General features: G+C 51.1%; 2 protein-coding genes across 5 annotated transcripts in view; both read right to left on the bottom strand.

Moving 5' to 3' along the window:
* MRPS26 (mitochondrial ribosomal protein S26) overlaps nt 1–1,314 on the bottom strand; it is a 13,929-nt gene extending 12,615 nt beyond the window's left edge. Inside the window, exons 1-2 of the mRNA XM_021394509.1 lie at nt 1,112–1,314; nt 151–281 (exon numbers count right to left, since the gene is read on the bottom strand). Coding sequence (XP_021250184.1) covers nt 151–281; nt 1,112–1,299 — 319 coding nt within the window. The 5' untranslated portion in view covers nt 1,300–1,314. The remainder of the gene's footprint in view (nt 1–150; nt 282–1,111) is intronic.
* PTPRA (protein tyrosine phosphatase, receptor type A) overlaps nt 2,217–23,474 on the bottom strand; it is a 99,631-nt gene continuing 78,373 nt past the window's right edge. For all 4 annotated transcript variants that reach the window (XM_021394000.1, XM_021393999.1, XM_021394001.1 and 1 more), the window contains 20 exons: nt 23,058–23,426; nt 20,543–20,560; nt 17,289–17,373; nt 16,301–16,374; nt 14,702–14,838; nt 12,761–12,851; nt 12,348–12,424; nt 11,263–11,299; nt 9,922–10,019; nt 9,658–9,777; nt 8,541–8,707; nt 7,789–7,924; nt 7,332–7,481; nt 7,115–7,208; nt 6,519–6,595; nt 4,564–4,698; nt 4,287–4,412; nt 3,895–4,046; nt 3,582–3,717; nt 2,217–2,791 (listed from right to left, as the gene is read on the bottom strand). In XM_021394000.1, the coding sequence (XP_021249675.1) occupies nt 2,717–2,791; nt 3,582–3,717; nt 3,895–4,046; nt 4,287–4,412; nt 4,564–4,698; nt 6,519–6,595; nt 7,115–7,208; nt 7,332–7,481; nt 7,789–7,924; nt 8,541–8,707; nt 9,658–9,777; nt 9,922–10,019; nt 11,263–11,299; nt 12,348–12,424; nt 12,761–12,851; nt 14,702–14,838; nt 16,301–16,374; nt 17,289–17,373; nt 20,543–20,560; nt 23,058–23,426 (2,354 nt within the window). In that variant the 3' untranslated portion in view covers nt 2,217–2,716. The remainder of the gene's footprint in view (nt 2,792–3,581; nt 3,718–3,894; nt 4,047–4,286; nt 4,413–4,563; nt 4,699–6,518; nt 6,596–7,114; nt 7,209–7,331; nt 7,482–7,788; nt 7,925–8,540; nt 8,708–9,657; nt 9,778–9,921; nt 10,020–11,262; nt 11,300–12,347; nt 12,425–12,760; nt 12,852–14,701; nt 14,839–16,300; nt 16,375–17,288; nt 17,374–20,542; nt 20,561–23,057; nt 23,427–23,474) is intronic.

Here is a 23,474-nt window from a genome sequence, read left to right as displayed (position 1 = left end):
AAATTTGGGGGGGGGTTGTAGCTATAGGGGGAATAACCCAAAGCGGGGGGTAATCTGGGGGTTAGAGCACCGAGGGGGAAATCTGGGGGCAATACGTGGGGACAGGGTTAGGGAAAGGGGTTGATGTGGGAAAGGACGTGGGGGTCCTACCTGTGGGGCGCTGAGGTCCCTCTTGCCCCCAGGGTACCATCCGTGGGACCAGTGCTGGCCCTGTGCAGCGCCTGCCAGCAGCAGCAGGGCCAGTAGCAGGCAGCCACCGGGAGCCATGGCACTGAGCAGGGCTGCAGGGTAACAGGGAGTAATGGGGAGGTAATGGGGGAGCGGGGCTGGTAGCCCCCCAGCACCCAGACCTGTGCTGGGTTGGCAGAGATGAGCCCATCTTGAGTGGTGTTTGGAGGTGCCTAGTATCTGTGGGTGCTGCTTGGGGCTGGTTTGGGTCTGCAGGGATGGGTACCCCGCATTCCCATCTGAGAACGGAGGTGCTGCAGGGGATGAGCACCCGTGGGTGCTGCTTGGTGTGGGCTTGGGTCTGCAAGGAGCGGTGCCTCAAGGTGCCTCTTGGGCTGGGTTTGGGGATTGGAGGTGCTAAAGGGAAAGAGCAGCCATGGGAGCTGTGGGGCTGGGCTGGATGCAGCAAGGCAGGCACCCCAGGGTCGTGTTTGGGAATGGAGCTGTTGGAGAGAATGAGCGCCCATGGGTGCTATTTGAGGTTGGATTGGGGGTAGCAAGGAGGGATACCCCAAAGTGCCACTTGGGCTGGGTTTGGGGATGGAGATGCTGGATAGGACAGGCACCCATGGGTACTGGCTTGGGTGCAGCAAGGATGGACACCGCAGGGGTGAATGCAGTTGCCAGGGGGTATAAGCACCCATGGGTGCTGTCTGGGGCTGGGATCGGGAATGGAGGTGATAGAGGGGACGAGTACCCCAGGGCGTTGCACGGGGCTGGGTTTGGGTGCAGCAAGGACAGGCACCCCAAAGTCCCAGGGGAGGATGGAGATGCTGCAGGGGATGAGCACCCACGGGTGCCGCTTGGTGCAGCAAAGCCGAGCACCTGGGGGCTGCTAGGGCTGATTGGGGTCCCACCACCCGGCTCCCCGCATCGCACTCACCTGTTGGGGCAGCGGTGGCCGGTGCTGTGTCCTGGCCAGGGGCTCAGCACCGCTATTTGTAGGGCTGGGCTCGGCACCACTCTTTGTAGGGCCGGGCTTGGCGGCTCTGACGTCGGCCCCACTCCCCGGGGAGCTGGCAGCCAGTGCTCGCTCAGACCGAGCCCACCCCAGGGCTGCAGGATGCTCATGGAAGGGGGGGAGGGGACGACACAAATCCCCGTGCCTCAGTTCCCCCTCCAGCAGGGCTGGAGGATGCTGCTGGCATCCCTCGTTTTCCCTTTTCTCCTCCGGTTTTATCAAATGTGGGGCTGGATGCCGCATCTCTGTGCCTGGCCGTGGCTCTGGGGTTGTGGCAGAGTGTGGGAAGTGGATTTAGCCCGGATTACCTACAGCTGTCTGCTGTTTTGCAGAGCAATGCTCCAGCAGCTCGGGCTGCAGCTCTGCACATGGCCAAAGGGCAGGGATGCTCCCCCGGCCCCAAAACGCTGCTCCGAGCAGCGAGGAGGGGACCAAAAAACCTCATTAAAGTCACATCTGTGCATTTAATCCAATGGCTCCTTATGCCACAAAAACTGTTAAAATAAACTACGGTCACCTTTTGTTTTTTTTTTCCTTTTTTTTCCAGCATGACAGTGCTGCACCCCTCTGCCCTTAGTTTCCTTTGCCCTTAGGGCTCTTCTCGCACCCTGGCTTGTCACAAGCACTAGGGTTTCCCTGCTTCTTCTGGGAGGGGAACCTCAAAAATGGGTTATTTGATACCTTCTGCTCTGCCAACCCAAACTCGTTTCCATTTCACGTCCCCATTATTCCCAAATGACACCAACAGGGGGGAAAGGGATGGGCACAGGCACCCCCACATCCCATTGACAAAGGGATAGAGCTCCTTCAGGGAGCAAAAATCCTCTTTTCTTCCCCCTTTTTTTTTTTTGCTTCCAATCCCAACAGATGCTGCTAGGTTCAGCTTTCCAATCCCAATGTGATGGCCTGACCCTGAAAGAGGAAACTTCTGCTTTTTTTTTTTTGCTTTTTTTTTTTTTTTTAAAAAAATTAGGATATTTATAAAAAAAAAAACCACCGGAATAAGTTGGTTTGGTTTTTTTTCCCCTTTTTTTTTTTTTTTTTAAGAGCTGACCGGCAGAAAAATGTGAAACCATTTCCCTGCAGGTTTGGGAAAAGCTTGTGCTTGCTCGTTGGGTTATTGTTTCAGATGAGATCCAGAATTATCCTTTTTCTTTCGTTTTTTTTTTTAAAAAAAGGCTTTACTCCCTCAAAGAAAAAAAAAAAAAAAAAAAGATTTACAAACAAAATAACAGCCTGTATCAACTCTCCAGAAGAGAGATGGTATGACAGTATTAATCCAAACATCACGCTATTTAATTCCCCAATAAAACATTGGAAAAAAAAAAAAAAAAGGAGCCGACAGTATCTGCACTACCACTTTGCTACATATAAAATCTCCAGCTAATAGGAAGCTTATGGTACCAACCTCTAAAACAGTTAAGATATATACACATATTTTGGGGGGGTATATTAACAAACAGAATATTACAAAATATTAAAGAAGGCAACTCTTCTGTCGTTTTGTTTCAGCTTTGTGGTGTTTTTTCACTTGAAGTTGGCGTAGTCTGAGAAGGCGTCGATGTATTCCTGCACCACCTTGTAGCAGAATTCGTACTGTTCCTGCAGGGCAGAGAGAGAACGCAGCGTTAGCCGAGGAGCAGCCACGTTTCAGAAATCCCCACCTGCAGCGAGGACCAAGCTGAGTTGTTGCTGCACACTAAAGTGCTTCTTCTCTCTGGTAGCTCTGGGAAAAGGGTGAAGCCCGTGGGGAACGTCTCGGGATGGAGGCAGCAGGTGATGGGACAGCCCTGGCACTGAGTGCTGGGCATGGATTCCTAACCATGAGCAGCTCCCAATGGAGGGCTTGTGGTGATGCCACCTTGTTTTTGCCTCACCCCCCCCCCCAAAATGGGCCTGGCCAGCTCTACGGGGTGCTCCCAGCCTCCTGCTCAGCAAATGGGAGAGACTCTGCTTCCCCTCTCCATTCTGAGGTCCTGTTTTGAGCACAAGCAGACTCTAAAAAACACCTCGGTATCCTTGCAACAAACCCCTCTTGCAAAACCTCATCTAGTCCCGCCTGCTCCTCCTCTCCCTGCCATGCTGACAGCCAAAGCCCGTGGCACAGCCTCTCCAGGCCATGTTTCCAGGCTCCTGGAGCCCAGAATTCCAGGGATCGTGGATGAGGGTATCTCCAGGGAGGCTCCATCAGCACTCAGCAGGAGGCTGATGCAACCAGCCAGGCCAGCTCCATTCTTCTGAACACACCACAGGAGGATGGGGAGATGCCTCCTGCCCCACCTCTACCCCTTACTCTTTCATGGAGGGAGCAGATCTTCAGCTGGGCAAGTTTTTCTCAACAGCTTAACAGGTTTGAGTCCCCAGCTCTTTCCCGCTGAGGTCCAGGGCTTACCAGTGTCTGCACCATATGCGGCCTCTGTAGTCTTAAACTCTTCACTGTCTGAAAGACATCGAGAATCCCTTCTGCTTTCACCCTTTCCAGGACAGTGCTCAGCGCACAGAAGGTTCCTGTTCTTCCTGCTCCGGCACTGGCAAAGAGAAACCAGAAAGTGAAGGAAACCATCCGTCATTCCCAAGCTAGGCCAAGCAGCCCAGGTTTGCTGGTGGTTTTGTTGTCTCCATGCACAAGCTGCACTGTCAGACGGCAGCGTTAGGGTGAAGCAAACCCCAAACCTCTGCAGCCTGAAGCTGCTCCCCAGCCTCACCTGCAGTGCACAGTGATGGGGTGGTTGCCTGACTGCTGCTGCTGCTTCTGCACGGCCGCGATGATGTTGATCATTCCCTTCCCATCGCTGGGGATCCCAACCTCTGGCCAGCCATGGAAGTGGAACTGTCGGATCTGTCGGCTCTTGTTTTCCTGGTGGAAGAGCAGAGGCAGAGCTCAGCACGGCCCCGTTCATACCAATGAACCAACTCCCTGAATGCTTCATGAGAACCCTGAGGATGAGCGTGTGCTTGGGGAGAGTCATTTGCTTGCCCTATGGCAGAGCAGGATGCGGGAATGGGGAGCAAGAGGAAGGTGGGGTGGCAGGCACAGGAATAAGGCAACCAGAAGAAGACAACCAGAGTTCCCCATGGGGCAGAGGCAGACTCTTACCCTGGTGTTTGTCACCAGCAGGTCCCGCACTGTGTAGCTCTCGCATTCCTCCTCTTTTTTCAGCTCCACGTTGATGTCTCCGTAGGACACAGAGCCGTCAGAAGGCCAGTACTGGGCACACTTCTCCTGAGACAGAATTGCAAGAGGAGACTGGGTGAAAACACACGTTTTTCTCACTGCCTTGAAAGGGGTGGAAGGTGCACAGCACTGGGAACAGCACTGGAGGCTTTAAGGGTGCGCTCTGATTTCCTCTGCTGCTGCTACAACAAGCGCTTACCTGGCCTCTCTCCTCCAGCTCTGTTAACATCACTATGGAGCAGGATTTCCACTCCCAGATCATCCTCCAGAAGTCCTCTATCGTGTGCTGCAGCGGCCCTTGGCTGGCGATATAGGAATCCTTCTGGCGATAGCCCTGCCATTTCAAACATGGGAGAGAGCAATGAGAGAAATGGCAGCGTGAGGAGGTGGGTGCCAGGAGAGCAGCAGGGACAATGGTCACAAAAAGCCCCGCACCTTCAATGGCAGCGCAGGTAGATGCATGGAAATAAAGGAACAACTCGTTCTGGGGGGGAAACACCTGTGTTCGTGGTACCTCGTGGGGGCTGAGCTCTAGCAGAGGTATCATAATTATAGTACCAACTCTTTGCAAGGTGCAGAGCTGGAGCACCATCTTTGTGGGGCTCTCTGATTTAATTTGAATGCAGTGCAGGCACTCTTAATCCTGCTTGGAAGTGCCAAGCAACAAAGGGCAAGCCAGCTTAGCAATCCTGCTCTCCCTGTGCCTTTCTCCTCCATGCCAGGCGAAGGCTGCTGTGCCCAGGCTGCTGGTCACTGCTTTCCTGTGCCAGCTGCTCTGCATGCTCGCCTCGAGGTCTGTGTGTGAGCTGCTCCCTCCAAATCAATCCAAAAGTGGCAAATCCAGTGGATTTGGTCCGCCCCATGCAGACTGCAGAACGCAGACAGCAGCTCGGGTCTGCAGATGCATCGACGTGCTCTTGGACAGGTTAAACTCCAGAGCACCTTTCTGTGAACAACTGCAGCCTGAGCAGAGCCACCACCCGGCTTCCCCTGCCCCACCTGGCAGCTGAGATGCTGTCATGGCGAGACCTTTGCTTTTAGGGAAATGCAGCTGCAGTAGGATCCTATTTGGCAAACAAAGGATTGTTTTTCAGTGCTCTAGGACACTGGCAAAGTCTGAACTTCATAGCAGAGCCAGCCATCACGCCTAAGCTCCAAGTGTTAACAGTTATGCTTTTTGCTGAGAGTTTTTGCAAGAAGTGAGCAAAACCGGGCTCTGTCCTAAGTCAGGGTGGCTCTGTCTGCTCCCCAACAAGAAGTGCTTCTGTTACAGAGAATGAAAACCTCCACTATTCCCCTGTGACCTCGCAGCAGACTGTGAATGCAGATGCTTCGTCATTTGGTGTTTGTCATTTAAGCAAAGTTCAGCAGAGGCAGGAAATTGAATCCTCAACAAAATCGCTTACATGACATTTAAGCCTTCTGATCTAGATGCAGAACAAGAAGGCTGCTCACATCTGCGTTTCGTCAGAAGCTGACACAGCCAGAGCAGAATGTGGGGAGCCTGCAAGTGAGATCTGGGGGAGCAGACCACTTGGAATGTTGTATCTGGGAATATACTGGTTTTACTGGTTCAACACAGCAGTCGTCGTTCTTTGGGGGATAAAACCCTGCCATTAGGAAATGAAAACAGGAATCGGGCTGGAAAAGAGCAGGCTTCTTTGTCACTTAACCACTGCTGGCATCACTGCACAAAGATAAATACCCATATGAGATGGACCCCCGAAGTCAACAGGATTACTCATGAGCAAAGGATGTGCAATCACCTACCTCCTCCTCGGAGTGAAAAAGCACTTAACCTCTCTGCCTCATTTCCTCTAGTCACCAAGACAGGTGTAATAGGATTGACCTGGTTTTCTCAAGGGTTTTGGGATCCATGTATTGCTCCAGAACTAATCTAGAGGATGTTTTCTGACCAAATGAACAGTGCCGTAAAGTAATCATTTCCATGGCTTTGTGCATCCGCTTCTCAAAGCCATCATCAAACCCCAGAGCTGCAGAAGTGGGACCAAGATTAAGAGGCCCTGCTTAGGCTCCAAATCTCCTCTTCCTATAGAAGAATTCTTTCAGGATAAAACCTTCCCATTCAAAGAAGTGTGAGGTAAACAGTTTTTCCAGGGGGAGAAGATGAAAAGAAGAGCGAAGAAGACTCACATCAATGAAGGATGCATTAACGTAGTCTGTGTTTTCTTCACCTCTCTTCACTGGAATGATTACTCTGTTGAACTCATCTAAAACAGAAGCAAAATGACTGAGTTTTGGGGAAACACTTTAAAAACGTAATTATGCAGCTGGGAAGTCACCAAGACCAAGTGCTGAGAGATGAGGGAAAGGGGGGCCCTGTGTTTCCAGCACTCTTTTATGCAGTGAGGAGACTCAGTTCTGCCTTCTGCCATGCCCTGGGAGACCAGGGCAGAAAGGAGGCACTGCGGCCTCAAGGAGCAGGACCTGCTCAGCAGAAATTCCCTTCTTCCGAAGGCAGAAAGCCTTGGGGAGCACCAACCTGCTGAGAACAAATTCATGGCAGGGGCAGGGCAGAACAAAGCACGACGTCCCCGGAGCAGTGTTAAATCTGTTCCTGAAAACCCACCTCACCCTGACTCTGCCCCATCCCCGCATGCTTTCCCTGTCAGGGGATGGACCAGGAGGTCTCCAGGGGTCCACTCCAACCTCAACCACCCCGTGTCCCCATTCCCACAGATGCCTCTGTCCCCATTCCTCTTTCACCCCGCCAGACAAGCACGACTTACATGGAATTATCTGAAGCACCCTGTTCTTCTTCATGTTTGCCGGCAAGTTGCCCGTTCTCATCTTGTCATTTTGGATTTTGATGGAAGTGAGCTTCTGCAGAGGAAGGAAGGAAAGCAGTGACAGCTTGCAGAGCCACCAAAGGGAAAGCAAATGCATGGCAGTCCTCGCTGCCCAGCACGTGCTGAACAAAGCCACCGGCACAAGAACCAGGCTCACCTTGAACTCCTCTTCCAGCCCATTGCTGCTGGTTCCTGGCACTTTGTTGTAGATCTTCTGGAGGTGGATTTCTAACGAGGTCACCTCCAGCTCTGTATCACCGTAGAGATAGTGCTCCAGCAGTGCTTGGTATATGAACACATACTGCATCTGAAAGGGAGACGTTGCACTCAGGGATGGGATCTGGCTGCAAACCCACTGCCCAAGCACTTCCCACAGCCCCTACAAGGAGCCTGAGACCTTATCTGCCACGCGACCTGCAGGGTTTTGACACAAAGCTCAAGGACAAACTGGAGATAACAAAGTGCAGGACCTGACGAACAGCTCGCTTGACTCAGTCCTCCTTCCAAAATTAGGGATGCCACTCAACTCGCCCACGGGGCTGCTGCAGATGGCTTAGCTGCAGGCTGGGAGCACGCAAAGGAGAACCACGGGGAGCACGCGGCAGCACACTTACATCTGTCTGTACCATCTGGCAGCGCTGAGCCCGGATCCGGCTCACGAAGCCGTAAACATCCACCTTCCTCTCGGCATGCATCATGTCCAGCATGGCATCGATGACAATAAAAGTGCCCGTGCGTCCCACCCCAGCGCTGGAATGGCAGAAGGGCAAGCGGTCAGCACGCAACTCCCCAGCAAGCTCACTCCAATCACAGAACCATGGAATAGCTTGTGCTGGAAGGGATCTTAAAGCCCCTGAGTTCCAACCCTTGCTGTGGGTTGGTTGCCCCCCATCAGCTCAGACTGCCCAGGGCCCCATCCGACCCGGCCTTGAGCACCTCCAGGGATGGGGCACCCACCCGCAGCTCTCTGGGTAGCAGTGCCAGGCCTCGCTGCCCTCTGAGTAAAGGATTTCCCCCTCACATCTAACCTAAATCTCCCCTCTCTTATTTTAAAACCATTTCCCACTATCCTATCTCCGTCAGTGTAAAAAGTCACTCTCCATCTTTTTTATAAGCTACCTTCACATACTGAGAGGCCACAATGAGGTCTCCCCAAAGCCTTCTCCTCTTCATCTGAACAAACCCAGCTCCCTCAGCCTGTCTCCATCAGAGAGTTGCTTTGAGCATCAGATTCCAACAATGTGATCCCTTCCTCCACCTGCACACCATCGCTGAGCACGGGAGCAGTGGATGCTGCCTTCCCGTGTCCAGAGATGCTTTCCAGGCAAGCCAGGAGAGGCAGAGCACAGCTGCGGCCAGGGCTCACCTGCAGTGCACTACTATTGCTCCTGCATACTGGGGGTTACACGTCTTCACCTTCTTTAAGAACTTCAGCATCCCGATGGGGGTGAAGGGCACCCCAAAATCGGGCCAGCTGGTGAAGTGGAACTGCGTCACCAGGCGCTGAGGCTTCTTGTTCGTGACGTCGCCTACCTGCAGGGGAAACGCGTGCTCACATCAATCACAAACACTTGAGATTTCCCTTCTTTTCCCAAAAGCCAGGGCAGAGGGAGCTACAGCCCCAAGGCTGAACTGGAAGGTTTAGGAAGCACTAACATCTGGAAGCTTAAAGGGCATGGACTCAGGCTGTAGGGCCACGTGAGGCTCTGAAAGCATGCCATTTTAATTGCTCATTGTCATATCCTGCACCCTATGGGTGGCCTTGAAGCTGCAAAAGAGCAGAGCAGAACATCACCCAGGTGAGAGATGCCACCTGCAGGGCTCCAGCCTGCGGCACTTCGCTGCCAATGTGCCCAGCTCAAACAGAAGGCATGGCTCCTTTCAATACCAATAATGATGATGATGATGCAGTATCCTTGTATTAAAGGCAGGGAAGGAACCAAGCACAGGCTGGGCTCCAGGAGGCAGCCTTTCATCCAGGCACTCCGTCTCCCCTGCATCAGCTCCTTGTTGCCTGCCTCTGAGAGCATCAGGAAAACAAACAGAGTGACTAATCCCGAGCTTGGAGGATGTGACAGTGGAGCGACAGATGGGAAAATAATCGAAACCCGACGCATACGGCGCTGGATTTTGTCTCAGCTCATGAGATGAGACTCACTTATTTGCAGGCACTAAGCGGCTACGGGTGAGAACCACAGCATGGCTTGGGTTGGAAGGGACCTTGAGGATCAGCTAGTTCCAGCCCCCCAGCTGTGCTACCAGCAAGCACTGGAGGATTACAGCACCGCGTTTTAACTGGCATCAACCAGCTCCCCTGCTTCCAACGCAACGGCGCTGACAGATGCGGAGAACGGGGTCGCACGTGCTGGAGGTGAGTAGACCTTTGATAGCTCTCGTTAAGAACAGGGATGCTGTGGTCACTGAAGTGAAAGCCTGAGGAGTGGCAGAGCATGGCAGGGGCAGGGAGGGACGGGGCAGGGCACCTGCTGAATGCAGAATTTCCGCACGGTGTAGTCCACCAGCACCGTCACGTCCTCCACCGAAACGCGGATGTTCCCGTACGTCCAGCAGCCCTGATCCGGCCAGTACTGAGCACACTTACACTGCAGGGACAGAGAAAGGAGGTGGGTAAGCTTCAGCTCCCAGCAAGCTTGGGAACAGAGCACAGGAACAGACACCACGTGGCTCAGCACAAGCCCTGTGCTCACTGAGACAGCGTCGGACAGCCGTGGCATCCCGGTGCCTACCTCCTTCCTCTCCTTCAGGTTGGTCACCATGACGATGGTTGCTGTGTTTTGCTCCCAAATCATCCTCCAGAAGTCGTTCACTGTTTCTTCCTTTGGTCCTAAGGGAATCGCATGGTTAGGAGGAGGCATCAGCTCCACAAGCAGCGGGGCTAAAACCCATTGCCGTGTGCGGAGCGTAGCGCTCTTTTTGCCGATAGATGTCAGCACAGGATGCTCCGTGGGTGTCTGGGAACCCAGAGAACAATCATATTGCACAATAGCAGGTTTTTTTTTTTGTTTTTTTTTTTTTTTTTTAAGGGACTGGATACTTTTTATGATCAGGAATTCCATTTTTAGCCCAAGAAGGGGAAACCAGACAAACAGAGCGTGGAAACGACTTGTCCCAAGGTCACGCTGGGAAACTGTGGCTGTCACAAATAGCATGCACAGAGTCCTGCCCCCGAGCCTTGTGCTTTAACCACAGGATCCTGTTTCAATACGGCACAGGAATAGCTCTCGCTGCCTGCCAGACAAGGAGCTGACTCACCCCGACATCCCCTGCCAAGCCCCAGGCTAAGGGTGAGCCAGGAGGAAAACGGAGCCAAAGCTTCACCCCAGCCTGGTACTGCCGATGAGATGCAGCCTTCCTTCTCCAGCCAGAGCCAGGAGAACGGGGCGGCCGGGCCGAGGCACAACAAGCTGGGATCTCGGTGACAGCGGCCGGTGACAGGCAGGTGCAGCTTCCTACATTTTATGCTGGTGTGAAGCTCCTGTGCCTGGGCACCTCGGTTTCAGCAGGGAAAGCTGCACGCACAACGCTGATGCTCTGCCTGGGGGCAGCTGAGCTCGGGAAGGCTCTGCTGCTTGCAGCTAACAGCCCTGCTTCCCCTGCAAAGATTATTACAGCTGAGCCTCTCTCCAAGGACGCAAGCCCACATTCTTAAAAGCTAAGGGTTAAGAAGGAGCATAATGAAACCGGATCAGCGTGGTGCTCGCTCTGACATAAATGATTTCTCAGCTTTATTAAGGGAAATTTAATTAAGCAGCTAGCTAGCTACGTTTTGAGAGATCCCAGCCACCTGCAGCTGTGGCTCGGGGGGAGGATGAGGCTGTGGGGCTGGGAGGATGGAAGAAACCCTCTGGCACCATCCAGCAATGGGGATTCCACAGGTTGGGCTTCTTGTCCTTCCCCATCACATCCGGGAAGAACAAAACATTTTTGGAACGACCCGTGGCCTGGCCAGGTCTCCTGAAAGGAGACACTATCACACAGCACTGCCTTGGGTTTATTTGCACAGTTTCATAGAGCAGAAGGACCCAAATCCCATAGGGCAGAGCTACGAAAATAATCTGAGCGTTTACCTTGTGCAGCAATGAACTTGTTTTTCTCTTGGTACCCCTACGGAGAGAAGGAGAAAAAGGAAGACAAATGAAAGGCCGGTCTTTTTCTAAGGGTCACGAAGCGTTGCACTGCCTACGCTCATGGCATTTGTCAGCTGCTGGCCCAGAGCATGGATGAGGTGGTAGCTCAGTACCTTTCTGCTGGGATCATGTGAAAATCAGCATTAATCTTCAGGAGCTCGGGCTCTTGGACCCACAGGGGGTTATTCTGATTACTTCCTGATGGCTATATATTTAATGCTGAAGAAAGTAAAAAAAAAACAAACCAAAACACCACCCTTTTGGGTCTTGCTTTTCTTCATGTGCCTCCATCTCCCTCAAAGTCAACTTCTTCACATCACCCTTCCCACTGTGGCACCGATGCGGGCTACGTTAGCAGCTCCCCTCTGTGCCTTGCGGACAGAGCGCGTCTCCCAAGAAACAGGGCACTAAATTAATACAATGCAATTTGTATGCAGATGAAGGCTATAAAGTTAACATGGACAAAAGGGAGAAGTTGGGCTACGTTCTCTCCCTCTCTGAAATCAACCCGTTCGCTAACAAAAGGCATTGGCAAATGCACAAATCCTGCTGCCTCCTAGGGAGCAGAGTAGGGTGAAGTTGCTTTGAAGGATACTTTAGCTGTGTTGCTTCATATTTTTTTTTTTTTCCATGCCCTTCACATGTCCAGCCCTGCAAGCTGGGAAGTACCGGTGATTAATCAGCCACAGGACTCATCAGCCATTAATCAGAAATCCTCTGTTCATCCAGGAAAGGTTCCAAACCCCTCTGCAAACAGCCGGCTTGGCTTTGCAGCACCCTGAGGAGGCTAAGAGCTTTTCATGGTTTTAGAAGTGGCAAAAATAAGAGAGGTGTGAAGAGATGGGACCGAGCACGGCAGGGCTACGGCCGGAATTTATTAGTCCCAGCCCTCTGCCTTGTACTCCAGTTGCTGGACCGTGTTCTTTTGGGTGCTTCCAGACTGCAGTCCCACCCCATAAAAGCCACACACACGGCCAAGCCACGCTTTTAGGGAAGGCAGTCACTCAGGCAGGACAGGCACTTACATTAATGAAGGAGGCGTTAATGTAGTCAGAGTCGGGAACCCCTTCAACGGGAGTCAGGTGAACCCTGGAATGATCATCTGGAGAAAAATGACAATTCTGCATTAAAACCAAAGCCCCCACGGAGCTGAGCTGAGTTTCTGGAGTGGAGCCCAGGCTTAGGGGGTTCCCAGCATGCATTAAGTGACTTTATGCCCCGAAATCCTTCCATGCTCAAAGCCAGGGAGATGATGGACCTTCCTGACACGGGGAAGTTCTGCATTTCCCATCTGCTTCATTTTCCACATCCTCCTGCCTGCTCACAGCTCCAGGGAGTCCCTAGTGTGCATCGAAGGCTAATGCAGATGCAGCAGCCCCTCTGGGAGAGCCCACCCCGGCAGTGCATCCCCCCAGCCCCCAGCCCCACTGATACCTACAGGGTAAAATGTTCACGTAGCGGTTCTTCTCCTTGTTCTCCTCCTTGGAAGCAGCTTCACACGTGGCCTGGATGGGACACGCTGGGAGAGCCTGCAATGGCAGAAAATGGGGGTTTTATGTGATATACTCACACACAAGGAATCCTCCACAAGGATGAGTCCCCCCCACCCACTTCCCTCACCATCGCTCCCGTGCTGTTCCGTGCCCGGACCCAGCTCAAGGTGATCATTTGAACAGCCCGGGCCGTACCAGAGAGAGCAAATCCCTTCTCAGATGCGATATCCCAAGCCTCTGAACCCACAAACACGAGGTGGCAGCAAAGCCTCCAACACCAAACCCGCCAGCACGGGGTTTTGGGAGCTCACTTCTACACGGGGAGGCTCCTGCTGACATTTCCTCTGTTACCAGCGATGCGAACTGTGTAACCCGACCAAATGCCTCTGCTCCAAAACCCCACTGCCCAGCACCTGCGGGGCTGGAAGGGAGCTGCACCATCCCACCCCCAGCAGCATCGGGGACCTCCAACTGGGGGTGCTGGAGTCGCTTGCGATGCAACCCTGTAATAGCCAGGAGGATGGAATGGGTTGATTCCTCCATCTGCCACGACAATGCACAACCCAGGATCCAGGATTTACAACCCAAGTGATCCCTTCCCTGGTTCTTCAGCACGTGGATTTGGTTTCATGGGCTCACAGCCTCCTCTGACATGCAGGGTATCGAGTTGTGTGGCAGCTGGGGGAAGTCGAGTGGTGTGGTTTTTTTAATCACGTCATAATCCTGCTATCAGCTTATCACACCTTGCACCTAAGGTTTTGTGTATTTGCAGACAGCACCTGCAGTGCAATCAGACCAGCAGTGGATTTTCTTTCATCAGTTAGGCCAATGGGGAATCCAGTTCGTTCAGACCCTAGGTAATATGCTGTGACTCCAGCCAGTAGTTAGTTTTGTACCCTACCTCCTCACTTCTGTCTATTTCTGCACTGCCAAAATGAAACCGTACCAGGTTCAGCAGCACAAGAAGTCGCAGAGCTCAGCAACATCAGGAAGAAGTTTCAGACATCTCAGAAGAGATGATGGCAGTGCTGTGGGATAAGTGCAATATCCGAAGTATTGCCAGAACTGATCAGTGCTGAAGGCCAACTGTTGTTCCCTACGTGGTCTTCATTCAGTTTCAGAGTTAACAGCTTATTCACATAGACTTGTTTCGATTTCTTGCTTTGGATGTTTGTGGATTTGACACAACACCACGACACAGCTTTACCAGCAACTCATGTTGGCGGTGTTTCTGCTGCAGCCTTGAGGAGGAGGAGGGAAGGCACTACCTGGGAGGAAGCCAGCAGGCAGGGAAACCCTTTCAGAGCTCCTCCATCTCCAGACCTCCTGGACCCAGAAGAATGTAACCCCATGGTGCTGCTTGCTAGCAAAACTGAGAGCAGCTGGGTAGGACACGGGCAACAAGAGAGAGATCCTAGAGACCAGTTACAAGGGCGAAAACCTCTTTGTGTGCTTTGCAATAAATATGTAAAAATCTCCGAGTGGCTTCGCCTTTGATGTACCAGCTGTTTTGTCTCTGCTGTTCTACAAAATGAGACCGGAATTCTTCTGCTGTGTGTCATAAGCCTTACACTGATAGCAACCCGCTCGTGCTGTGGGATTTAAGGAAAAGAAGACAGAGCTTTTCAATTCTCTCTCCATCAACCTCTTCATGAAATTGCTCCATGGCTGCAGACAATCACTGTCCACCCTGCAACAAACACGCATTGCTCTGCAGAGTAACAGAGGAGCCTCTGTAGCGGTTAGAAAGATGAACACCACTCGGTACCACCTTGGTTGCGTCCACTGGAATGAAATGGAGTAAACAGCCCCCTTTTTTTTTTTAACTGCCCTACTCCCACCCATCCCTTGTGCTGCACGAGAGGAGGAGAAGCAAAGATACTCACATTGAACTCTTCTCGGAAGAGCTTGTTGTCATCGGCCATGCGGCGGTTGATCTCCTCCTCCAGCTTGTCGACGGGCAGAGGTGGGTATTTCCTGTTGGTGCTGGGGGACCTGGCGAGCAGTGGCATGCTCTGGGGCTCTGCAACGACACACAGGGCTCAGAGGTGACCCCAGCTGCTCCTCTGTGCCCAGCACCCATCCTTAGAGCTCCTACACCGTGGGCACACCACGTTCAGGGACACTTGGCTGTCCCTGCTCTGGTACTTTGCTCCTCCTTTGGGCTGTGCGTGACAGTTTGGGGGTGCTGTGATAACCTGGGACTCTATCAGCAGCCTGGCATTGAGCATTGCTCTGACACAGAGCCAGGATGCTGAAATGAGGATCAAGTCATCACTGCTAGGGGATGAACACCAGAGTCTGTACCGACATGGGGCTTTAAACTAAAAGAAGGGAGATGTAGCCGAGATATTAGGAAGAAATTCTTCACCGTGAGGGAGGTGAGGCCCTGGCACTGCTGCCCAGAGGAGCTGTGGGTGCCCCGTCCCTCGAGGTGCCCAGGGCCAGGTTGGATGGGGTTTTGGGCACCCAATCAGTGGGAAGTGTCCCTACCCTTGGCAGGGGGTTGGAATCAGACGGTTTAAGGTCCCTTCTAACCCAAACCATTCGATGACTCCATGAAGACTCTGAATTCCCTCATTAACATGGAAAGTTTGGCACGATGGCCATGACATAGCTCCCAGGTGAAGGCAGTAAAGGTAGCTGCTGCTTTTGGTTTCTGCTGAGCCACACCAGCGAAGCCAAGAAAGGCCACGGGAGGGTTATATCAACACAACTGAGCGCTTATGAAGTTAACACCTTAGCTTACAGCAATATAAAACTTGGGCAGGGAAGGTCTTAGCTGCCAGCATAAAAAAAACCTTGCTGATTTTCAGTTAGCGCTCCCTTGCACGGTGTGTGGTGAACACAGGAGAAGCTCAGAAAAAGGATCTGAACTGAGTGTGAATCAGAGAGCCATAATATCCTGAGTTGGAAGGGATCCGTAAGGATCATTGAGGCCACCTCTGAGACGCTGAGGTTCCTCTTCAGCTCTTACAGAAGACAAGCACGTTACAGCAGGCTGGCACAAGACTTCTTAATTGCAACTTGTAATTTTTGACTGTCTTTCGAGAAGGTTTTCATGAGGAAAAAACGATGTGTTCCCAGCTTTTATCTCCAAAATGTTAATTCGGTGCCTGCAGTCAACGTGAAGAACTTCACAAGAGGTTTATTCAGCTGCCATCCTAATTTAAAAGGGGGGCTCTCGGAGCTTCTACAGAGCTCTGCTTTCTGACGATTCCACATAATTTTGTATGATGACAAATGGAAAGAAAAAGAACCAACTAAAAGAATCCATTCCTAATGGATTAATAATCCATTCTGAAGAACGACATGCCGTGGTTCGCAAGCACATGACGTGTTTTGCAAGGGACACGGTTTAGTGGGCATGGTAGTGATGGGTTGATGGCTGGACTTGATGATCTCAGTGGTCTTTTCCAACCTCAGTGATTCTACAGTGATTCGTTTGCACCCCTGTCCCCAAGCCATGCCAACGTGAGCCTTACCTGCATCATCTGTCCGGCCGTTGGGCAGGCGGAAGGAGTTGGAGTGACTCCCTGCTTGCTTGTATTTCTTGAACCTAAAGAAGAAAAGGGCCTTGAGAAAGTCAGGAGTTGGCCATCAAGGTGCCAGGCTGCCTTCTGGAATAGCAAACCCTCCTCAAGTTCACCGCTGCGAGACAGGCCCCGAGCCAAGAGACAAAGGGAATTTTTCCACCGCTAAGGACAGTGCTTTTTCTTTTTTTTTTTTTTTTTTCCTTTTAATTATTTAATCATCAAAACATTGAGTAAATTAAAATGTTTACTGCAGGTGAATAAACACTCTCTTCCAGCTGAGCAGACGTGCGCTCTGGAGCTGGGTTCATTGAGAACATCGTTTGGAGCAGCCCAGATGCTTGGAGTTTTTTCAGTGTTGCCTTAGGAAGGCTCTGTTGTGCTGCAGTTCCAGCTGCAGCATCGTCTTGTGTGCCCAGCCAGCTGCAGCACCCACTGCCCTGCATGGTTCTGCTGGGACGAGCCTGCTTCCATGACACACAGCTTTGGGACCCAAGGCTGTCCATGGGCTGGTCATGTTTGGTATCCCGATGGGAATGAAGGAATAATGCGGAGGATTTTATGGCTGGAGAGTTCTGTGCACCTTCCCCAGGTTCCTCAATCCATCACCTTGAGCCTTGGAAGGAGACCTTGCCTGCTCCTATCCGCACAAGCAGGACTTTGGTTTAATCCACGCTGCTAAAAGTTACTGCTTCACTGAGCAGGCACTACTCCAGAGAAGGAATAGCTTTATACTGAAAGGAATAAGCAGCAATTATTAAATAACCCCAAGTCTAATTTTCATTGTCCTTACAGATTTCTTTTTATAGCATTGCCTGTGTCAGGCTTGCACAGCTTAGGAAACAGAACAGAAAGCTCCTGATAGGGAGCACCCAGTCCCTCAGCTAACCATCCAGTAACTCATCTCTGTCAAATAAGTCAGCATGAAAGCTCTTCTTACCTTAACATGTACAGCACAATAATAATAAATACTATAACTAGGAGGGAGGACAGGGCCACCATCACGGCGATAATTGGAGTCTCATCTGCAACAAAGAAAGAAAGGTGCAGTTACCAAGAGCTATCCAACCCCCCCTGTGCCATCGCTTCACCATTCCTCTACAGTTCCAGCTTTTAAAACAACCCACTTGTTCCAGAGGGTTGCATTTGTCAAGTCTGGTTGGACTGAATGATCTCAGTGGTCTTTTCCAACCTTAATGATTCTCTGGTTCGGCGAAGACAGACCCGTGACCTCAGGGAGCACGCTGAGGTTAGATTAAAAGCTGGGAACACCAGTCGCAGTACCCTGATCTTTTCTAAGAGCTGTCTGCTGGGAAACCGTGACCTCGTAGATGCAAAGAGCTGCTGAGAAAGTTCTGAGAGGGGAGAAGTGGCCCCACCAGGGGTTTCACAATTAGAACACAATTAGAAGTTTGCCACAATTTTAAAAAAAAAAAATGATTAAAAGTGCCCTACAAAGATCCCTACGTGAAGTTTCTAAATTTGTCCAAGAGCTCAGTGAGAATCCTTATATTACAATAGCTGAAAATGATGGCCTTTGTAGGACCAAACATCCCATGTTGTTTAAGATAGCCATGATTTTGCTTCCAGCTTCATGCCCAGCAAGCAGGCAATGCTTCCACCCAACACTCTGACTCCGACCGTGTTCAGCCCGGGGCTGAGGTTTGCTGGAGGCTCGGACTTACTGCTGTCTGTCCATCTGCTGCATCACTACATGGTGCCTGAGCAAAGCCATCACCTTGGGCTCCTCCTTGGGCTTCGCTCCCACTGCACACACTGCACCCAGACAGAAGGTGGTTGGAGACATCCCTTTGTGCGTGCTCTCTGCACCTCGAGGCTAGCAAGCATTCCCTGCTTTAGCTTGCTTTGTTGTCTGCTCCTCTCAGACACCTCTCAAGGGCACGCACCGCACAGTTCCTTGCAAACACGCTTGGATTGGCTGGATGAAGTGTTCCCATGCTTACAGCCAGCTATTTGCTACCTGCCCCTGGGGTCAGAGCAGCAGCGCTTGGAGCAAGCACATCACCCAGATGCAGCTGGAAGACAAGCCACACTAACAGATAGGAAGAAGGCCCTAAAGGGCATATTTCCAGATAAATGTGGGTAGCTGCAGGGCCAGAGAGGGCTGTTTTCATTTTCCATCAGCTCGGTCAATCTGGAATCAGGAAGGCTAGAAAAGTGATTCTGAACAAAAGATCTGATTTATGCACAGTGGTGTGAAGGCGGTGACCTACTGTTGCAAACAATAAAAAACCACCTCTGCCAGTCTTTGTTCTTTCCATCTGCATCCCCCCAAGCCCAGCAGTGAAAAAGAAATTCATCTGGACACATTTCTGTCTCCTGCATACCTGGTAACTGTTCCTAGCCCTCACCTCTCCTCTGCCATGGCTCATGCTTGTGGTTCACATTGCTGAATTTATCAAAGCCTCTTGCTATAAAGCCCAGCTCGATGCCTGCCAAGCTTCCCAGACACACCACTGCTTGGATGAGGTGCAGATACATGGTAAGAACAAGAGATAATGGCCTTAAGATGCATCAGGGAAGGTCAGGCTGGATATTAGGAAACATTTCTTCTTGGAAAGAGTGGTCAGGCACTGGCACAGGCTGACCACGGAGCGGTGGGGTCACTGTCCCTGGAGGTGTTTGAGAACTGTGGAGATGTGGCACTGAGGGACACGGTTATGGGCATGGTGGGGACGGGTTGTGGTTGGATTTGATGATCTTCCAGCCTTAATGATTCTATGATTCATCAAGAGCCCACGGGACCAGATTCGTGACAAAACCTCCATTTGGTTTCCTGGTGGATCTCCTTCCCAGTAGCGTTTGGGAGGTGGAATAAGAAGAAGCCACAACAGACACTGAAGTTTGGGATAAGTCACTGAGCTTGGCATGAGCTGTCTCCATTTTCATTTGCAATTGGCTTTACAATAACTGAAACAAAGCAGTAGGTTAAAGAAGTTCCCACTGAGCTGGTCCTATCTCCACCACGGCCAGGGCAAAACAGTTCATTGGCATCTAAGTTCCTGCACCAAAACCTCAGTTCTGTATAAAGTTTCAAGGACGTCTACACGGGGATCAAAGCAGAGGATATCCTGGTCACTTCTGAATCCAAAATCCAACCAAGATACCAGAAAATCAAAAGTGAAATTGACCTTATGGCAAATCCAGCAATCTGTTCTCATTCTGTAGGACTGGCGTGTATGTGCAAACCCTATCACAGCCCCATCACACGGCACTGAAGGCACTACTCCTTGAACAGGTGAAATCTTAAATACTCGGGCAGCTTTGCTCCCAAGCAGACAAGGCCTTTTAAAGAGCCTGCCAAGGACTCCGTGGTTAGTTTCTCCCTTTCTGCTCTGCAGTGGATTACACAGTATCATTGATAGCAGTAGCCCATAAGGCCAAGATCCTATGAGCTCCTACAAGGCTACAAAGGGATGGGGAAGGACTTGGAGACAACGCAAGAATTTGGTGTTGTCGTGAAAGACAACGGCAAAGCACCAACTTCCACCTGCCTTCAAGAGAAAGCAGAGTAAGTTGGATTGCCATGTCGTGCACAAAGCTGCAACGCCATCAGGACAACGATGAGGACATGCAGAAAGCAAACAGGCTGCCCTGCTGCTGGGCGGTTGGCTCCTGTGCTGCTAAAGCAATGAGTAATTGCAAATATTCTGTGAGCAACGCTGGTTCTCAGAACTCAGTCATTGAATCAGAGATGGAAAAATGAGTGTAAGTGCTATTATATTACCAGAAATGGATTTCTGCTACTTCTTGCCAACAAAATTAATGAGAATGATAAGTATTCACATCATTTGCAGAACGGGTCCTGATCAAACAGGGAAAGTCACGGTCAATAAAGACAATTCATAAGCCAAAAAAGGAGAAGGACGTTTGTTGAGCAGCTGCCTGTGACCTGTTCATCCAGCCCCGCACAAGGCAGTGCTGATACACTCGGTGAGTGCAGCAGAACTCCTCATATCTCACAGGATTTGCACAAATTGGTGCTGAATTGTTTATTTTTGAAAAGCAGGAGCCCAACTCTTATTAACATATCAATGTGCCTCTTCTAAAGAGCTTGATATGCTTTGTAAAAGCCATTTTGAAAGCGTGTGATAAGAAGAGCTGTCTAATAGCAGAATGCTTCTGGAAATGCCTTTACTTAGAATAAAGAGTAATGAAATACAAATCTCTTACCTCTTCTGTCAGAGTTACCTGCAGAAAAAGAAAACAGAGGTCTCTTAGCAACCAAGAAATACACATTTTCCTAAGTGAGGATCAAAGACTGAAATAGTAACAAATGCAGTAGCTGTCACCGTCTTCTTGCAAGCCTTTTCATTAAAATATCTGCTCCCGAAGCCATGATATGGAAATACATCTCAGCTTTCACTCGGTCATAAGGAATGCAATGCACATTTGTAGCTTTACTGATTCGACGGAGAAACCTGAAAATTAACGACTTTACTTTTTGCTCTGTGAGCCACTGGGAGAAACAGTTCCTATTTTTTTCCTTTTCCCTCTCCCGAGCAGCACTTAATGCTTTGATGACTGCTTTCCAAATTTCCCATTAAGATGAATGGAAAAGGCGGCCCTAAAACTAATTTTGCTCCTTGACAAATTACTCGAAATAAAGCAAGAATCAGCTTGGGCATTTGTTCTAGGGACTGACAGCAAGAGAGAAGCCTTGCTGCTGCCATGGCCAACTCGTCACAGCGCACAAGGAGTAACCAAGTCACAAAAACCCTTGAGGGCCTGGGGCTGAGAAGCAAGCTGGATGTGTTGAGCCGTGTTCTATGGGCTGTGAACGTCCTTCAGCCTCAAGCCCAGTGCCAGCAGCCAAGACAACTTGATGGCAGACTCACCAGGCTGCAGTTTCCAAAAATGCCCGAAGGAAAAGGGTGCACACAGCTCACAGATGTTAAGAGGAGCTTAGATCACCCCAAACTCGACATGCCTAGAGGTCAGCTCTGTGATGTGCCAAGAGGGCAATGACAGCAGGGCGACCATATGGACAACTGCTCGTCCAGATCTTGGAAAGATTAAAGCAGCCCAAGGTAAGGGATAAGAACTGCTAACATAAGCGTTGTTGGATGTGCTGGCAAATGCAACATTGAGACATCCAGTGCATGGAACAGTCTGATCAATGCCATCTCGCTGTGCAGTTCCTTCTGCTCATCCTAGCGTGGATAACAAGCCAACTTGTCAGCTTTCTCTAGGAGCTGGGTCTCACCTTTGGTTGGTCATCTCTGGTCTAAGCCTTCAGTCCTTCACAACAGGGACTGCCTTCTTGTGTCTGTGCTTGTGCAGTGCTAAAAAGCATGCCTTGAGCCCATGGCTGGTGCCAGAGTGCAAATAACTGCTTTGTGGAGCAGCACTCTGAATAACCCAAGCTCTTCATCCCAAAGTCATTTATTACTATTGCTTACACAAACCTGCTGAGGACCAACTTTTCAGGCAGCACCTGGAGCCTGGGTGCAAGCCCTGTTTTGTGGTTCCAAGAAACCACAAAAGGCAATGAAATTTGTCTGTGACAGAAGTGGAGTGAGACTGAACATTTTGGTACACCCAACATCTTGGCAAGAAGCTGCTGCTTTCATAGAACTGCAGAATCACAGAATGGTTTGGGTTGGGAGGGACCTTAAAGCCCATCCAGTTCCAGCCCGTGCCAAGGGCAGGGACACCTCCCAGCTGGCTCAGGCTGCCCAGGGCCCCATCCAACCCAGCCCTGAGCACCTCCAGGGATGAGGCACCCGCAGCTCTCTGGGCAGCAGTGCCAGGGCCTCACAGCCCTCTGAGGAAAGAATTTCCCCCTCACACCTAACCTAAATCTCCCCTCTTTTAGTTTAAAACCATTCCTCATTTTCCTGTCACTGTCAGACCATGTAAAATATTGCTCTCCATCTTTTTTATGAGCTCCCTTTGCATTCTGAAAGGCCCCAGTGAGGTCTTCCTGAAGCCTTCTCTTCTACAGGCATCTTTCTGCAGACTGTTTTGCTTCTTTGTTTGAATTGAAGAGAGAATGAATCTTTTCACACTTACTCACTTCAGTGAGTTGTATTGTTACGTACTGCCAAGGAATTTGCCCCAAAGTGTCTTCTCGTTCCTATTTGTTCAGCAAAACAAGAGAAGACAAAGAGGTTGGATATTAGGAAGCATTTCTTCTCTGAAAGAGCTGTCAGGCACTGGCACAGTCTGTCCAGGGAGGTGGTGGGGTCACTGACCCTGGAGGTGGTCAAGAACCGAGGAAATGTGGCACTGAGGGACACGGTCAGTGGGCATGGTGGGATGGGTTGGGGTTGGACTTGGGGATCTTAGCGGTCTTTTTCAACCTTCATGATTCTGAGATTCTGTTCTATGAAACAAGCCCACAATTAGGGCAGCTGGAGAAGCAGCGGTGTGTCAAGTGAATGGGGCCAGGCTCTTTTTGGTGGTGCCCAGCGACACGACAAGGGGCAATGGGAACAAACTGGAACCCAGGAAATTCCATCTGAGCATGAGAAAGAACTTCTCGACTTCGACAGTGACAGAGCCCTGACACAAACTGCCCGGACAAGTGGTGGACTCTTCTCTGGAGATACTCAAAACCTGCCTGGATGCTTTCCTGAGCGACCTACTGTAGGCAACCCGTTTTCAGGGTTAGGCTGGACTGCGGTAGCTCTGGAGGTCCCTTCCAACCCCTGCAGTTCTGTGATTCTAGGAGCGTGACACCTACCGTTGTGGGATGCAGAAGAGGTCTCTTGCGTCGTCACCGTCGCGCTGACGTTCCTCTCGGTCACCTCTGCTTCCGTGCTGGGCAGGGAGGTGTGCGGGGCAGACGGTGTCACGCTGGGTGGCAGCGAGGTGGCTGCAGGGGCGGATGTGGGCACCGTTGTCCCCGGTGTGGAGGCGTTGAGGCTGGCAGTGGTGGCATTGGGGGAGATGCTGGTGGCTGTGGTTGTAGGCGGCTCCGACGCCGGGGTAGAGGTGGTCGTCGGAGAGCTAACGTTGAGGCTGCTCACTCTCAGCGTCGTCCCACCATCAGGAGCTGCTGTAGGAGCTTTGATGGGGAGCCTGGTGGAGGTGGGCACTGTCGTGGGTGTCCCTGTAGGGATATGGAGCACAAAGGAGCATCTATAAGTTACTCTTCTGG

Source organism: Numida meleagris, chromosome 4 (assembly GCF_002078875.1).
Source record: "Numida meleagris isolate 19003 breed g44 Domestic line chromosome 4, NumMel1.0, whole genome shotgun sequence".
Lineage (NCBI taxonomy): Eukaryota > Metazoa > Chordata > Aves > Galliformes > Numididae > Numida > Numida meleagris.
The sequence above is the reverse complement of the archived record's forward strand: the minus strand, read 5'-3'. Positions and strand labels throughout refer to the sequence as shown.